Source organism: Giraffa tippelskirchi, chromosome 1 (genome assembly GCF_054371585.1).
Source record: "Giraffa tippelskirchi isolate mGirTip1 chromosome 1, T2T-mGirTip1v1.2.pri, whole genome shotgun sequence".
In the NCBI taxonomy this organism is placed as follows: Eukaryota; Metazoa; Chordata; class Mammalia; order Artiodactyla; family Giraffidae; genus Giraffa; species Giraffa tippelskirchi.
The window spans coordinates 11,595,230-11,612,744 of NC_137275.1; the positions used below are offsets into that span (position 1 = coordinate 11,595,230).

Consider the following 17,515-nt stretch of genomic DNA (forward strand, 5'->3'; position numbering starts at 1 on the left):
ATCACACACAAGCAAGGCTATGCACAAAATCCTTCAAACTAGGCATCAGCAGTACATCAACCAAGAACTTCCAAATGTACAAGCTGGATTTCAACAAGGCAGAGGAACCAAAAGTCAAATTGTCAACATTCATTGGATCATGGGGAAAGCAAAGGAATTTCAGAAAAGTCTACTTCCCCTTCATTGACTGTGGATCACAACAAACTGGAAAATTCTTAGAGGGATAGGAGTACCCAACTACCTCCCATCTCCTGAGAAAACTGTATGCGGTTCAAGAAGCAACGTAACAGTTAGAAACAGGCATGAAACAACAGTTTCAAAATTGGGAAAAGGACTATACTGGGCAAGACTATATTGTCACCCTGCTTATTTAACTTAGACATAAGAGTACATCATGCAAGATGCCAGCTGGATGAGTCACAAGCTGGAATCAAGACTGTCAGATAAAATAACCTCAGATATGCAGATTATACCACTCTAATGGCAGAAAGTCAGGAGGAACTAAAGAGTCTCTTGATAGTAAAAGAAAAAGGTGGCATGAAACTCAAAAAACTAAGATCATGGCACCTGCTCCCATCATTTCATGGCAAATAGATGGGGGAAAAGTGGAAGCAGTGACAGATTTTCTTAGGCTCCAAAAATCACTGCTGATGGTGATTTCAGCCATGAAATTAAAAGATGCTTACTCCTTGGAAGGAAGGTTATGGCCAACCTAGATAGCATGTTTAAAAGCAGAGACATTACTTTGCAACAAAAGTCCGTCTAGTCAAGGCTATGGTTTTTCCAGTGGTCATGTATGGATGTGAGAGTTGGACGGTGAAGAAAGCTGAGTGCCGCAGAATTGATGCTTTTGAACTGTGGTGTTGGAGAAGACTCTTGAGAGTTTCTTGGACTGCAAGGAGATCCAATCAATCCATCCTAAAAGAGATCAATCCTGGGTGTTCATTGGAAGGTCTGATGTTGAAGCTGAAGCTCCAATACTTTGGCCACCTCATGCGAAGGGTTGACTCATTGGAAAAGACCCTGATAGGAGAAGGGGACGACAGAGGATGAGATGGTTGGATGGCATCACCGACTCGATGAACATGGGTTTGGGTAAACTCCGGGAGTTGGTGATGGACAGAGAGGCCTGGCGTGCTGCAATTCATGGGGTCGCAGAGAGTCGGACACGACTGAGCGACTGAACTGAACTGAACTGAACTGCTCCTTAGAAGGAAAGCTGTAACAACCCTAGATAGCATATTAAAAGAGTTAGCCTCCAATTAAAATAAATTTTTTAAAAAAGCAGCGACATCACTTTGCCAACAAAGGTAGTCATGTATGAGAAGTAAGAGTTGGTCTATAAAGAAGGCTGAGAGTCAAAGAATTGATGCTTTTTGAGTTGTGGTTCTGGAGAAGACTCTTGAATCCCTTGGACTGCAAGGAGATAAAAACCAGTCAACCCTAAAGGAGATCAATCCTGAGTATTCAACTGGAAGGACTGTTGCTGACGCTCCCATACTTTGGCTGACTCGTTGGGAAAGACTGATGCTGGGAAAGACAGAAGACAAAGGGAACAGGGAGTGGCAAAGGATGAGACAGCTAGACAGCCAACTCTGGGAGATAGTGGAGGACAGAGGAGCCTGGCATGCTGAAGTCTGTGAGGCCACAGAGAGTCCGACACAACTTAGCAGCTGAACCACCACCACTGCTGTAAATCTCTCAGCATTTGGCTTGCAGGGCATCAGGCTAAGGATCCCAGTTTCGTGACCTTCATGCATCAGGGCAGTGTCCACATTTGATAGACGCTTTCCCTTATTCTCAGTAACTCGGACATCCTTCCACCTCCACTTAAGGGGGCAACACTCCCTACAAGCAGCACCTGGACATGGGAAACCTGAAGGAACAGAACCCTGGAGAAACGCAGCTCCTGCAGACAGGAAGCAAGAGTTTCTGGCACACAGGACACACCCCGGGGTCCAGCAGGTGGGTCCTGCCCAGCCAGGCACATCTTTCACCTTCTCATGCAGTAGTGCAGGCCCACTCCTGCCTGAGCAGCTCAGGTTTGGTGGCACCAACACTTACTAGGAACTAAAGGAGTTGAAGGAGCCAAAGAAAGCTTGCTTGCCAGGTTCTTGGTGAGCTCACAAGCGAGACAGCAGAGAGGGCCCAGTGTGATCCTGAAGCAACAGGACCTACAGATCCCCCAAGCTGGGTCACATCAGAGGCCACGCCCAAGCACTCAACACCCCTGGAGCTGGACATTCTTATATGTGAAGCTCCAAGGAAACTGCACGCTTGAGCCCCAGAAACATCCCTATAGTCAAAACATCCTCCCTGCCCTCAGGGAGTTTCCCGTCTGGCAGAGACAATAGCTGAGAAGGTTCGGCTTTGACATCAGTTGACAGGCACCAGCAAGCCCTGCAGTTTCACCATCACAACATTCAAAAGCACAGTGGGGCACTGGCTCCAAGGAAGGCCCCAACATCCACAGGGCAGCCCCTAGAAGCACCCGCCTCTGGATCCTGGCTGCAATTCATACTGCCAGCCTCCCCACTGCCAGGTTTGCTTAGTACATAAGTCTGGCAAAATTATATATAATTCAGAAAAGCTAAAACTAAGGTCATTTGATACCATGCAAATGGCAACTAAGAGGCAGGGGCATTGAGAATGACATGATCAGGCTTCCAGGTTATGGCCTTGCATCCTGTTACCAGGCTCATCTCCCAAGGCAGGCATTCCTCTGCCTTGAGGTAGAGGAGTGTGTGGTCTTTTGTGGTCGGTAGGAAATGACAGACCCACTTGGAACTTCCCGAGACAGTTTCCCAGCACAGCAAGCTGCTTTTCACACCTCTCAGGAAAGAGGCTGACCCAGACTGGACCACGAGGAGGAATGTCCCTTGTGAGGACCCTGTCATCTGTACATGCAGGGCAAACTTTCTGGGTTTAAACAATCCTCCAATTCAGAAAGGTTTCTTTGTCCTACTCTGACTGCAAGCTCCAAGGTGCCTCGCACTTGTGAAGACGTGTGGGAAGAATTCCACATCCACTTGAGTGACAGCCTCCCCCAAACCACCTCCCAGTCACCCAGCACCCCCACCCCAATGGCCAAAGTCCCTCTAAATCGGGCCTGCCACACACCAGGGCACGTTAAGCATTACCCAAAACTCAAATTTCTCATCCCTAATCTTTTTTCTCAGTGATCCAGGAAGCCCATCGGACTGCAGCCTGTCCTGGGCCCCAGAGTGCAGCCGTCAGAACTCAGGGGGCAGCGGGTTAGGATGCCCTCCTTTGTGTGTTCAGAGGCTGAGCTGTGTGTCCTTGGGGAGCTGAGCACCCAGCAGAGGACACTGTTCATCCTCTATCCCAGTGTGTGAACCATGGATGTTTTGTTCTGGGATAAGGTTCCCAAATACATGCACGTGAGAAAATGAAGGATGGAGAGGTCATTCCCAAGTCTTCTCCCCCATTTTCAGCTAGTTACTATGAAGTCAGCGGGGTCCTACCACAATCACTGATGACGTCCCCTTCAGTTTTAGGGGAAACACAGCAACGCCAAGTCTCCGCGAAGCGAACTCAGTACCCTTTTGTTGAATCTCGCCCACCCACCACACAAACCCCAGCCCCTGCGCCTCATCCCCCATGGGTGGCCTTTCCTAGCCCTTGGCACCACCCCCCAGGGCCCCAGGGCCCACCTGCCTCAAGTCAGAACACTGTCATCCAGTTTCACAAGAGGATTAAAGTTTTTAAAAACCAGATTATGTTCTCCGGCAGTTCCAGACGTGTTTTCAGGGTGACGCCTGTGAGGGAATAACTTGGTTTCAGTTCAAATTCAGAGATTCATCATTCCCAGGGGGAGGACTTGGTACAGGAGCTACCTTGACACCTTCAGATTCCAGGCAGCCAGGACTGGATGGGTGTGCTGGGAGGGAGCCCCTTGCAAAGGGACTTGCTGGGAGAAGCAGCTGGTGCTCTTCTCCCTGGTCTTAGCCAGTTGACCCACCTCTCCCAGGATTCGGTCTCTGATCCTCCCTACCCATCCCTCCATTGTCCAGATTTAGGTGCTTCCAGAGGGAGGGCCTGGGGAGTCCACCTCATCTTGGGGAGGCCTCATGAGGCTGGACCACAAGAGCTAAAGCCAATCTCTGCAGTTTGACCCTCACAACAGAGGGCTTGTGGCCATAGAACCGGAAAAAGGTCAATCTTCATCCCAAATCCCAAGAAGGGCAGTACTAAAGAATGTTCAAACCACAGGACAGTTGCACTCATCTCCCATGCTAGTAAGTCATACTCAAAGATCCAGCAAGCCTCTTGTCTTTGAATTCCACAGCGAGGCCCCACTGTTAGCCTATTGGTTCTTATTACTAGCCTAGGAAGCCCTGTAGCAGGACACACAGGGTTCTGGAAGAGGCCTGGAACCTATAAGGGACAAACAGCTGCTACTGACACACCCGAGTCAGCTCCCCAGCTACTCAGGGGACAAAAGTCAAGTCCTGGGCCAAGGAGGCCAAGATTTTAAGGGTGGGGCCTTGATGATGCTAGATCTGCTCACCTGCTCTGGCTAGCAGTGAGCAGTCTCTGAAAGTCTGCAACACATCCCCAAGTAGTCTCCTCTGGATGAATGGTAGCTTGACCCCTGGAAGGCTCTGTTAGAGCCCGCTATGCCACACTCCTTCCATCCCACACTCTTAATAAACCCGAGTTTTCCCACTGATCATGGCCCCAGCAAGAGGGGCCCAAGGCATCACGGAAACCCATCTGGTACATGGCAGCCAGCTTGGCTCCTCCTGGGCCATAAGCTCTGATGCCTTGTTCTTCTGCCACTGCATGCTTTCAAGCCTCTTTAGACCCCTTTTTCCTTGAAAAGGAAGGAAAGTCTGCTCAAGTCCTGACCTCTACTTAGACTGAGGTTGCAGACATGTGCCTCAAGTGAGTCAGATAAACTCCTTTTCTGTTTTAAACCCAGCTATAGCCTCCCAAAACCTCAGGACTCCAGTTAAGGCCACGTCTGATACTCCAGCTGTTCCAAGTCCACATGGCCATACAGGTTTAGGCCAATTGTTGCCATTAAGAGACTAAACTTCAGCCAACATGGCACAAAGCCATCCCTTCTGCATATGCAGCCCATCTACACCCAGAAGCATACAGAGCAGCGAACACCAGTCTTTCTCCAGACACACCAGGAAACCCCCCCTTTTCCAGGTGGGATTATTAAAATGATGCACTTGGTGAGAAGTCAATTGCATACCAGAGTCCAAGCCAAATTCTTCCCACCGAGCTCTAACCACTGCAAAAGGGGCTCATCTATATGCTATCAGTTTCTTCAGGGCACTGCCGTCTAGAAACCTCAAGGGCAAGTGAATCAATGTCAGGGTGGGGCATGTAGGAGAAGCCCGGGTTGGGTGAGCTCACAGGAGAAATGTACTGCAGGACTCAGCGCAGTCATGGATCCAACACCACAAGAGCTGGAGTCAGCAGCCAGGTCCTCAAGCAGGAGTCTGAGGGTTCCCAGGCAAAAGAAAACTCAAAAAGTTGGCCTTGATTTGCATTCCGTAACCCCTAAAGTGACGCTCCCAAGCCAGTTCCATGTCTTTACAGGTATAAGAGGTATAGACTTGCCTCCCTCATCTGAATTCTTCCAGTGGTTAGAGACTTCCTCTCACCTCCTCCACCAGTAATCCATTCATTTGCAGTTTGATTAAAAACCTTTGCCAGGGCAGAGTCTGTATCCAACACCAAGCCCTAGCAGTCCTACACAGCCTAGCAGAATTGCCGTTTTAGCTGAGAAAAGTTGGCTCAAACCTCAACATTCAAAAAACTAAGATAGCATCCAGTCTCATTGCTTCAAGCAAATAGGGGGAGAAGTGAAAATGGTGACATTTTATTTTCTTGGCCTCCAAATGCAGCCATGACATTAAAAGACGCTTGCTCCTTGGAAGGAAAGCTGTAACAAACCTAGGATAGAGTATTAAGCAGAGACCTCTGCTAAGAAAGGTCCATCTGTCAAAGCTACGGTTTTCCCAGTAGTCATGTACAAATGTGAGAGGGACCATAAAGGCGGCTGAGTGCCGAAAAATTGATGCTTTTAAATCACGGTACTGAAGACACTTGAGAGTCCCTTGGACTGCAAGGAGATCACACCAGTCAATCCTAAAGGAATCAACCCTGAATATTCATTGGAAGGACTGAAACTGAAGCTCCAATAGTTTGGTCACCTGATGTGAAGAGCCAACTCACTGGAAAAGACCCTGATGCCGGGAAAGATACAGGGCAGGAAAAGGGGACAATAGAGGATGAGATGGTTGGATAGCATCACCGCCTCAATGGACATGAGTTTGAACAAGCTCCAGGAGTTGGTGATAGACAGGAAAGCCTGGCGTGCTGCAGTCCATGGGGTCGCAAAGTGTCAGACACGACTGAAAAACCACCCCCAAGCTGTTCTCCTCCTCCCCTGGGAGCCCAAGTTTACCACTGCAAAGCATGTAGTCAGATCATCCACTTGATGGCCTAGCGTAAGTGACCAGATCACCCACCACCCAGCTGTCCAAGCTAGAAACCGAGCGTCCTTTCTTCACCCTGATCTCCCCACTACCCGCACATCTCAAAGCTTATCTACTCCCTGTCCCCATAGACTGTAAGAGTTAAATTCAAAATTTACTGTAGCCTTAACACAGAAGACAATGTTAGCAATTTGTTAGCAGTAGCTACAGAATGGACAATGGACCAATCTGGTGAACGTAGTGATAGTCCCCCATCGGTGGACTTTTTGTGGCATTTCTAAAACAGCCTTTTCCATAAGACCCACCTTGTCGACTCCCACATAAAATAAAAATATTCTAGAGGAAATATTATCTAGAGAACTCAAAAATGCCACCAGCACGTGTCGAGTCTGCTCCTCCAGGGGGAAGTGAAACACAGTGTATTCATAATAGATGTTCATTCTCCTGCAGAGAGGTGCCTTCTATACTGCCTATCGCACTTTCATGGAAGTTTTAGAAGCTTTAGTAAGACATGTACAAGAGTTTCAAATGAAGTGCAAAAGTAGTTGTTGATATTAATCCAAAAACGTGTTTCAATATTCACTTATGCAACGAATTGCCCACCACAGGCATCAGTTTCTACAAAACTCCCCTGGGTCAATAATGTGTTAAGGCCATTTCTCCCAGAAGACGTTCTGATGCCTTAGGAGAATAAGGAACCTCATATGCCCCATGGCTCTGTAGTACCTCCAGCTCCCTGGCACCCAACATGCCTTTCCTCCAGGTTATGCACTTCTAACAACTATCTGAACAAGACTATGCTACTTTCGCATGATGAACTCCAAGTTTTACAAATGGATAGAACACCTGGTGTGCAGCAGCCCCCGGAGTACTTTCCCATTTGTGTCTCACTTTTCAAAGTCCATCATTAACGCAATGGATCTTTCAACAAGCAGGAGCTCAAGAGTTGCCATAGGCCAAGATTTTGTTCTGAAATATTCAGACAGGTTTGCTTGATTCCACTCCCTCTCCCCCCAGTCAAGGGTTATACTCAAGTATCAATATTTTGGCACTGGATAGTGGAATGGTGGGAGGTGGGCAACCCAAGGGAGGGGAAGTACGTTTTGTGAACCAGTCCTGAATTATTGTGACACAAACTGACACCCACCCAATGGCTGACTCCACCCTCACTCTGCCTGGGAGTAAATACAACTTCCAAGTTCTAGACGTTACCAAGACCACCACTGTGAACATTTCTCTCAATCCTAGCACTCTTAGAATTAAATGACCTCTTCCCACTGGTTTCTAGTGGTTCTGTAACTGAGGATCACTTCAAACACCCACAGCAAACCAGGCAGACACCAGGTGAGTGGTTGACGTGCAGCAATCATGCTGCCTGACCTACAACACGGTCTCCATCCTACAGGAGAAAGTCTCTCAAGGGCCCACGTTCTCTCCCCTGCATGTCAGTCTCCACTGTGGCCAACACAGCATCCTCCAGTCTTGGGAATTTCAAAGGGACATAGATGCACCAACCTCACGAAACTACAGCCTGAAGATAAACAGGGCTTCACTGGGATGGACATGCACAGACGAGACTGAAAGCCTTGTTTGAAGTTATATTTAGATGCCAACAGCTCCCAGATGTATGTTACTGGTGCTGCTTGACGTATTAACTCTGGAGAGAAATAAGCTCAGATTCTGACACCAGCCTCACCCTCTGCAATCTCCCTTTGGATCTATTGACTTAAACCCTTCAGGGTTCATGTTGTCTGCATACAGAGGCCCTTATTATCCAGTCCCAGAGCCATCATTAGGGACTGGAGCTCACCTGACCAGGAGCAAGGAGCCTGGGGCTCCTCCAGGTCCACACTCAAGCCAGGGGCATCAAGAGAGCTACCTGCGGCCACCACCTCTCTCCATCTATCTGCCCTTGGACACAGAAGTACTTCATGGCCACACCAGCCAGGCTGAGGAATTGGGCCACAGCTCTTTGGGCAGCACAAGACGCTGAGTAGCTCCCTAATATGACAAATGTCCTGGTGGCTATATTTTAAGAGCTGCCATTTTAAGCTGCAGTTGAGCATTTTCGAATGGGAGTCACTTGGGGATGGGCTGGAGAGCAACATTTGTAATCATTGATACTTTGGTAGAATACCTGCCTGATTGGGGGTTTCCCCCAAGGTCAAGTACTCCAGAACAGGTGGTAAACACTATGGTGTAAATGCTATCGTCAGTGAATGTCAGCAAACATCTTGCCTCCTTCCCCTCCAAGGGGCTCAGAGGCTAGGGGTTGGGACTCTGGGCTTGGGAAAAGGATGCTGATGACAGGTGAGACGAGCAGGTCCAGTCTTCTGTATTATGAAGGGTTGAATTGTGTTCCTCATGCCCCAGTCGTACATCCAGGTCCTAATCCTAGTACCTCAGGGTAAGACCTTATTTGAAAACAGGACCATCGCAGGGGTAGTCAAGACAAGTTCACACTAGAACTAAGTGAGCCTTGATCTAGTGACTCTAGTATCCTTAGGAGGGGGAAGGAGGTACGGACACTCAGGGAAATTGCCATGTGACCGTAAAGACAGAGGTTGGGCAATGCTTCCACAAGGCAGCAATTAATTGCCAGCAGGCCCCAGAAGGGAGACAGGCACACAAGATTCTTCCTCATGCCCTTCAGGAGGAACCAACTCTGTCAATGCCTTGATCTCAGACATCTAGCCTCAAGATTGGACAAATGTTTAAGCCACTTATGTTGAGACATCTTGCAAAGCCCAAGTCTCTGAAATCAGGCAGGGTCATCATCTGGACCTTAGAAGGATCAGATAATGCAGGCTGCTGTCCATGAAGTGATGACAGAAAAATATGAGGATAGGTCAGTGACAAGTGAAGAGGATGTAATCTTCCCTGAGCTATGTTTATTAGATCTAGAAACTTATGCAGTGATAAAGTTCTTAAGAGGTACATCCATCGGGCGTAACCTGAAAAGGGAAGTCTTTTAGTATGCAAAGTTCCACAGTATGCAGGAACAGCAAACCCCTACAGCATTAGTTGAGCTTCCCCGGTGACTCAGCAGTAAAGAATCTGCATGCAATGCAGAAACTTTTCAGGAGACTTGAGTTTCGATCCCAGGGTTGGGAAGATCCCCTGGAGGAGTGTATGGGAACCCTCACCAGTATTCTTCCCTGGAGAATTCCATGGACAGAGGAGCCTGGCAGACTACAGTCCATACGGTTGCAAAGAGTTGGACACAACTGAAGCCACTCTAGCACACACGCACAGCACTAGTTAAGAGTTATGATTCACCCGGCTGCAGAGCCCAGCGCTCTGACACAGCCTGGGAAACATGTGTCTTCATCTGAGCAGCGCGGGGAGGGACCCAATAACAAGCTTGCACTCGGGTCAGGTTAAGGACTCACTTCTTGTTCTTGCCTTGGAAGAACTTATATTCCAGAGATTAATAATCATATAAGGTTTATATAGGTAGGTCAGGGTTTTGAGTTATTAAGCCTCTTTGACAAAGGCCTGGGGACAAAAAGCAGAGATCTTGCTGTGATGGCCCTGCCCTCCTCAAGTTCTCCCTACTAGGAGAGCAGCCCAAGGGTACAGCCCCAGTTTTCCAGGAAAAGAAGGGATAACCTGTAGCTAAGTTTGCCCTGTGTGACTTTAGCATCCCCCCTTCCCATTCATAGTTAAAATTTATTGTAGCCTTAATGCACAGAATATAATGACTTCAAGCAACTTCTGTTAATCAGTAGCTAGAGAATAGGTAACTGACCATTCTGGTGAATGTAGGGTTAACCCCATCCCGGCAAAAATCCACCTCGTGAGAAATCCAGTAAAAAGAACCGGCAGCTAGAGGAAATACCCCACAGGACTAAAAATACCGCCAGAAAATAGTCTTCTCTTCCAAGGGAATGCAGTGACCATGGTGTATTTGTAATAGATGGTCTGTTCCTCAGCACAGAGGTGCCTGTGATCCTGCCTACCACACTAATGAAGTATTAGAATGTTTTAGTAAGATGTGCAAAGTTTCAAATACATAAAGGGCAAAAATGTTGCTGATATTTACGCAAACACTGGTGTTTCAACATTTACTGACATCAATTGTTCACAGGCACTGGTTTCTACAAACACCACCCCCCCACCCACCCCCCACCCCCCGGCAGTGTAATTGGACTATAGATGGATGGGAGACTGAGAACAAGATCCATTAAAATGCTAACTTTCTTGTCCAAGTTGTAACTTGCCTTTATTGATTAAGCTTCCTGTAATTGTTCTTGCAAATTGCATCCCCTCCAGGGGTCACTGGAGTCTAGACTTATCACAAGATTCCTTTAACCACCCCCTATAGGTAACACCTGACATGGGTCAGTGAAGAGTTGCCCAAGTTGTTTTTTTCAGGAACTTGTCCATATCACTTGAGACCACTGACTATTCAACTGGACCTGCCTGAGTGTGTGACCTTTTGGCATCACAAGAACGCTCTCAGATCACGTAAATGTTGCCAATTTCTGAACATGCGTCCCATGAACCTTGTCAGCTTGGATACAGATTTTCTTTTCTACCTCCGCTTACCTTTCTCCTGCACCTCCTACCACCATCTACTCTTCACCGGGAAGTATCCCAAGCCCCTCATCCTTCAGGGAGCCAGATTTGAAGTTTGTTCACACCCTTCACTTAGGGGCCTCCTGAATAAAGCCTTGTCTCTTCTGCAAAGCTCAGCATCTGGCTTGCTGCATTCACCAGGAGAATGAAACTCGTTGGAAAACAGAGGCAGACTTGACCCAGCCTAAACTCGATTATCTGGCGATTTGGAAGTGAGGGTCTGCTCGTGGAGCAGATTAACAGGTGATGGCAGTAAAACTGGCTTAAGGTAGGAGACAGGTGCTTCTTGAGTGTGGCTTACCTGAGCTTGTTTACAGGCTACAAAGGACCCAGGAAACTAAGACTCCTAAGAGGGCAGGGCTAGTCATGGGGCAGGGGGCAGTTACTCTACTGCATGGGACATTCCAACCTCTCCTTCCAAGAGGTGGGCTAGTCCAAACCTGAGCTCTTGGAGGGGGTTAAGTGCCCACCCTGCCCCCTGTTCTTCATTTCTGCACCTTCACAGAGCCCTGTTGCAGGTGCCCAGGGTAGAATAGGAAGCCGATCCCCTCCTTTGGAGCCTGGACATGAGAACACTAGGGTTGAAAGTGGGCAAGCAGGAGTTTGGAACGCCCGTCCAATTGCTGTCTCTCCCCCAAAGCTGAAAACAGCCTCCCATCTCCTGTACAGATCCCTGATTTAAGGAAGAGGTAACAAGGGCTAGGGGCTTCCCAGGTGGCTCAGTGGTAAGGAATCTGCCTGCCAATGCAGGAGATGCAAGAGATGTGGGTTCTATCCCTCGGTTGGGAAGAACACCTGGAAGAGGAAATTGTAACCCACTCCAGTATTCTTGCCTGGGAAACCTCACAAGAGCCTGGGGGGGGGCTATGGTCCATGCGGCTGCAAATACCGACATGACTCAAGCACACACGCACGTAGAATTTAACAATTCAATTGAGTGCGTGTACTACCCTATCTCTGCCTTGTCAGATGCCGTGGAGTTGGGCTAGCGAGAGGGAGGAAGTGGCCACAGCCTTTCAGGTTATTTTTTTTTAATCAGGGCTCTTCTAGACCTGACTACCACTTGCACGCCCATGTGCAACAAGGGCTGAGGCCAAGCATGCTCAGGGTGAGGTGGAACCTTGTAGGGCTGTTGGGGCCACTATGAAGAAAAGCAGAAGCGACTCCATCTTGAAGCCTGTCATCCATCTTAAGGACAGGATGTGAACTGGGCCTGAACTCTGCCCAACAATGAGGAAACCGTTGCTAACGAAAACTAGGTCTCCTGGAGACTTCCCCTCCCTACAGATTGCAAATGGAGATTGTAGTTGAGGTCAGGCTGCCCTGAGATTTAACCATGGAGACATCCCCCCGTGATGTATAATCATTGCTCCCCTCTTTTACCTTAATTGTTCTCTTAGCACCTGCTTGTTGTAAAACTCAGTCATATACATCAGAGAGGTTGCTAACATGTAACCAACAGTCACAAAGCAAGGGGTATAAAGCTATGTCTCAGAAACATCAGGGTCCTTGTTGAGAACTGATTCCCCTCGGACCAGCTGGCGAAATAAACGGTACTCCAATGTTGAGTGTCCTCCAAGGTGTTTCACGACTCTGGATTCCACAAACAGGGCCACAGGTTCTGAGCCCCCCCTTTTTTTGCTACAAAGTAGCTGGCAGAACTGAAGGGGAGAGGTAAGGCCTCCTCATACACACACCTGGAGCCAAATGAACGGTTTCCCTCCAAGTTACCCAACTCAGGTAACTGCAACCAGTTTCCCCCAAAGCCAGGCTAGGGGTTTTCCTGGAGAAAAGTTTGAAGGAGTTGCCCCCAAAGGGTGTGTTTTATAAGAGATGCTATTTTACACACTTGGGAATTCAATGCGGATTCAGGTGAGGCTCTGGTGACTCTCCCGAGTGCAGATCAGCAGCTTCATTTAGCTTATCTGGTGGGCTCTTTGTTAAGTATTGCGAAAATGTGGTCCCTGATGTGATGTTTACAATGTCGGCAGAGCAGGCAAACTGGATCTACCTAGCAGGCACAGCAACTTGTTAAGTGCTGCTTACGTATAGAGTTCGGGCTTCCCAGGTGGTTCAGTGGTTAAGAGTCAGCTTGCTAATGCAGGAGGCACAGGTCGGGAAGATCCCCTGGAGGGGGAAATGGCAACCTCTTGCCTGGAGAATCCCATGGACAGAGGAGCCTGGCGGGGCTACAGTCCAGGGGGTCACGAAGAGTTGGACACCGTATCTCCATTAGAGGCGCAGAGCTGGGCTGGCGAGAGAGAGTGAGGGGCCATAGTCTGGCAGGTTGCCCAGTCTGAACAAGGCTCTTCAGAGCTGACTGCCGCTTGCTAAGGAAGGGGTTGTCTCCCCAGGCAGAGGTGTGGGTGTTCCTAAGAAAGCACTTCTGACTACTGTCCCCATATCACAGGGCTTTGCTCCCAAGTGGTAAAAATTCAGTTGAATGAACTCTGGCCTTAAAATTGTGAGGTTATCAGGAAAGGCCTGGAAACAGGTGCAGAAGCCCCAAGGCAGGCTCTGAGCCAGCAGCCAGAGCTGGGAGAACCTGGGTGAGAGCAGTTTGAGAGCCAGGCTGGGTCTGGGTGCCCTAGGGCCGGGAGGGGCTGTTGCTCTCTACGGAGAGAAAAAGACCGAAGGGGGAGGTGGCAGGATATTAACCAGCGATTCGGGCGGGCACCCAAAGAGTCCAGGTGAGGGATTGAATGTGGCGGCTGTGGGTGGGTAGATGAGTTTTCTGGCCAGTACAGCCAGAGATGGGGTCTCTGATCACTGCAGGAAGGGACAGCCCGGAGGAGCCGTCTCGTGCAGTGGGAGAAGGCGAGATTGTCTGGTCTCAGCTGGCATTAGGTTTAGTCCTAGTAGGTATCTCCAGCACACTCCCGAAGTGCCAGGGAAGTGGTTTCAGAAATGAGGGGCTCACGTGGCTGGGCGACACAGCAGTTAGACTGGGGTACAGTCATTTCAGGGTCCCCACAGGAGACAGTGCATTGACTTGTATTAAGAGGAGTGGGTGAGGAGTGGGTGAACCCAGCTAGTCACAGCTGATACCAACTCAAGGATCGCTGAGCCCTTACAGCAGAGATGAACCAAACTGGGATCACCCCAAGGAATAGAGCACCCCGTGTCCCTCTTCCTTCCAACCCCTGCAACTCCCCTGCCAAGTCATGATTTCTGTGACACGATTTTTATAGCAAAGGCCAGCACCCCTAACCCCCATCCAAATTCAACCTCCAGACCAACCTAACTTCCTCCTAAGCTATAGAAGCCTAGCCCCCTGCCAGGGGTTTGGAACTTAGCTCTAAGTTTGCTGTATAGTCTCATTTATCAAGTCTAAGAAGGTTTTACCCCCATGCATAAGGGTTATCTGCTTTCAAGGGCTTGAGGTTAATGCTTTAGTTTTAGAGTCAGTCCTTCCGTTACATAGATGCCTGAGGGGTGAAAAGTTAGCACACCTGATCTTAATCTCAGTCCCAATTCTCAGATGACTACAGCCCCCACCCTGTAGACCACTTGTTTTCCCTTTGTTCTGGCAACATTTCCAGGGTGGTTCAGTTCACAAGAGTCCCTTCACAGCCACTGTTTCTCAATTGAGGACTGCACAGGGGGTCTGGGGTCAGCATCTACCCTGTGCCAGGGACACACCCCAGATAACAGGGACCAGAGTATCAAGAAGGTTATTTGTAGGGTTGGAAGGTTTCGATTCAAAGTCAGGTGGTCAGGGTAGGGGGTTTTCCCTGAATAAAGGACACATGCAGTTAAGTACTTTTGAGTAATTCCAGGTAGTTAACAGAGGTTACAGAAGCCCTGGAGGCAAGAGCAAGGCTGGGGCATTCGTGCAACACCCAGGAAGCCTGGGTGCTGCAGAAAACAAAGAGGGAGCAGAGCTGAAAGTGGAGAGTAAGATAGTCTCATGGAAACCAGAGACCTAGCACATAGGGCTCAGGAGGCCATTTTCATGACTTTAGCTTGAACTTTCAGAGACCAAGCGCCTACAGGTTTGAGAGTGAGGAGCAGATTTCACTTTCAGTTTTAAAACAGGCTGCAGCCTGAAGAGCAGACAGAGGTGAAGGTGGGGCAGGGTAGGAGCAAATGCCTAGAGACCCGATAGGACACACCTGTGTTCACGCAGGTGCGCCTTCAGAGCTCTGCAGGACTATTCAGGGAAGACACAAAGAATGAACCTGGATGCAATTCAAAAATAGAGCCAACCCAGGTACAATGTCCCCTGCAACTCCGGAAGATTCCCCAAGAGAGCCAGAGGTAAGGATAGCATGGCCCCCGGGAGGTCACACAGGCCTGGCGGAGAAAGACACACTGACCACCTCGCCCAGGAAGCTTCCAACGCGAGCAATTCCTTAAAATCAGTACATCGCTTCTTATGTCTGACGCTATGATCTTTAATGTTTTTTCTATTTTTATATGTTGAAAACTTTTAAAAGCTTCAAATGAATAAAGGTTAAGCATAAAAATTTTTTTCCCAGTGGGTTCGAGAAAAGTCAAGGATCACCTTGAGGTTCTTGAGTTTACGTTTACCCTCCTCTCCCCTGCCGCCCCCCCCTCCGTCCCCACAAATCCCGAGAGAGACAGTACCCGGCACTGCAACGTAAGTTTCCAATATAACATTTCAACTTGCTTTTCCCCTGGCAACGAGCCGCTGCTTCAGCCTTACAGGTGGAAGTTCCCCCTTTTCTTCTGCTTTCGTTAGGAAATAAGCACTAGTTTTTTTTTTTTTTTTTAGAGCCTACATTCCCCACCCCCGCCTTCTGCTCTTGGGTTCATAGTTTTCTAACAAGTTTTTAAGAGACCTCGGGCCCCGCAAAGCACATCCCTAAAACTCCTCCTGCAGCTGCTTTTATGCGAGGAAGGGCGACTGCCAGTTAGGCATGCTTTAAAGGAGAAAGCAAGAAAAAGTACTCCTCTGTGTTTGCAAAACCCAAGCAGGACGCCCACGGCGGAAAGGCTGGCAGCTCGGTAAACGCCCGCTACGCAAACACAAGCCTTATCCCGGCGCTCTGGTGACTTCAGCGCCCGCAAAACTCCAGCAAAAAAAAAAAAAAAATCAACTTCCTTAGCCCACCCTTTCTCCTGCCCACACGAACCACCCAACCTTCTCCCGCCAGCTCCCAGGAACGCTCTGACGGGCGGCGCTGACCACGCCGCCTTTTCACGCGGTCGCGGTTATACGTCACTTCCGGAGGCGGGGCGCGTTGGGCGGGGCCGCGTGGAGGGGGAGGGGCCCGCGCGGAGGAGGAGGGGCGCGGCGGCTGCCAGGTCCGCGCAGGCTCGCCGGAGCCGCAGCCGCCGAGCTGAGCGCTTGACTATATATGGTCAAAGCTGGGGGGCGAGCCGCGCGCGCGGGGCCGCGCTTCCGGGTTCGGCGCGTCCGCAGCGGCAGCGCGCAGGGCAGGGCGCGAGCCGGCCTCGGAGACCGGGCCTCGGACCGCCCCCCCGTCCCACTCCGCGCCCTGCACACCGGGCGCCGCCTTTCGGCCCCTGTCCTCGGGCTCGGCCTTGGTCAGGTCTGATTCGCGGCGCGCGCGGCTCCTGGAGGCTCTCTGGCGAGCGCGGCGCGGTAACAAGTGGGCAAGGATGCCGTACGAGATCAGTAAGTGCCGCGGCCCGGTGCGCCCCCCGCCCCGGGGGTGGGCGCCCGCCCTGCCTGCCTGCCTGCCTGGCCCGGGCGCGGGCGGTCCGGCGAGGTCTGCGAGACGCGGGGGAGGGGTGTGGGAGCCTGCTGGTGAGCGCCCCGCCGCCCCCCGGGGGCGCCGGGCGGCAATCTCTGGCCGGGGGAGAAGGCGAGGAGGGCGCCCCAAAGTTGGCGATGCCGTCGGGGCCCCGCGGAAACCCCCGCATCTCCTTGCAGGGCCTGTTTAAGGGCTCGCGCCGACCAGGAAGTCGCGGCCGTCCCCTGCGCTCTTTCAAAGTGGCGGCCGCCCCTCCGGGTTGGAGGCAACAGGTGACCGGCCGAGACCGGTCCAGGGCCGCCGCCCCCCCCCTTCTCCTTTTTTCTCTCCCCTTTTCCCTCCCCTCCGCCCTCCGCCCGGCGCGGGGCTGGCCCTCAGGTGCCCGGCTGCGTTTGTGTCTCTGCAGAGAAGGTGTTCGCCAGCCTCCCCCAGGTGGAAAGGGGTGTCTCCAAAATCGTCGGCGGCGACCCCAAGGGCAACAATTTTCTTTACACCAATGGCAAGTGCGTCATCCTAAGGAACATAGACGTGAGTACCTCGCCTCCCCGCCTCCACCGGCCGCCGCCCGGATGCCGGTTCTTTCCCTGACCACCCGCCCAGCTCTGGGGTGTATCTTTCCCCTTGCACCCCCTCCCCTCCGCCCCAGCGGCCTGGGGCGAGGACGCCACGCCCCCCTCAGCCTCGGGAACCGCACCTCGGAAGCCCGGGGAGATAGCTGCAGATTTATCCAGACCCAATTCTCTTTCTTCGTGGGGGAAGCCGAGGCTCAGA

General features: G+C 50.6%; 1 protein-coding gene across 7 annotated transcripts in view; it reads left to right on the forward strand.

The window, feature by feature from the left end:
• Positions 1 to 16,430: 16,430 nt before the first annotated feature.
• The window catches only part of WDR1 (WD repeat domain 1), a 40,710-nt gene continuing 39,625 nt past the window's right edge, over positions 16,431 to 17,515 (forward strand). For all 7 annotated transcript variants that reach the window (XM_081488638.1, XM_081488387.1, XM_081488828.1 and 4 more), the window contains exons 1-2: positions 16,431 to 16,665; positions 17,151 to 17,272. In XM_081488638.1, coding sequence (XP_081344764.1) covers positions 16,650 to 16,665; positions 17,151 to 17,272 — 138 coding nt within the window. In that variant the 5' untranslated portion in view covers positions 16,431 to 16,649. The remainder of the gene's footprint in view (positions 16,666 to 17,150; positions 17,273 to 17,515) is intronic.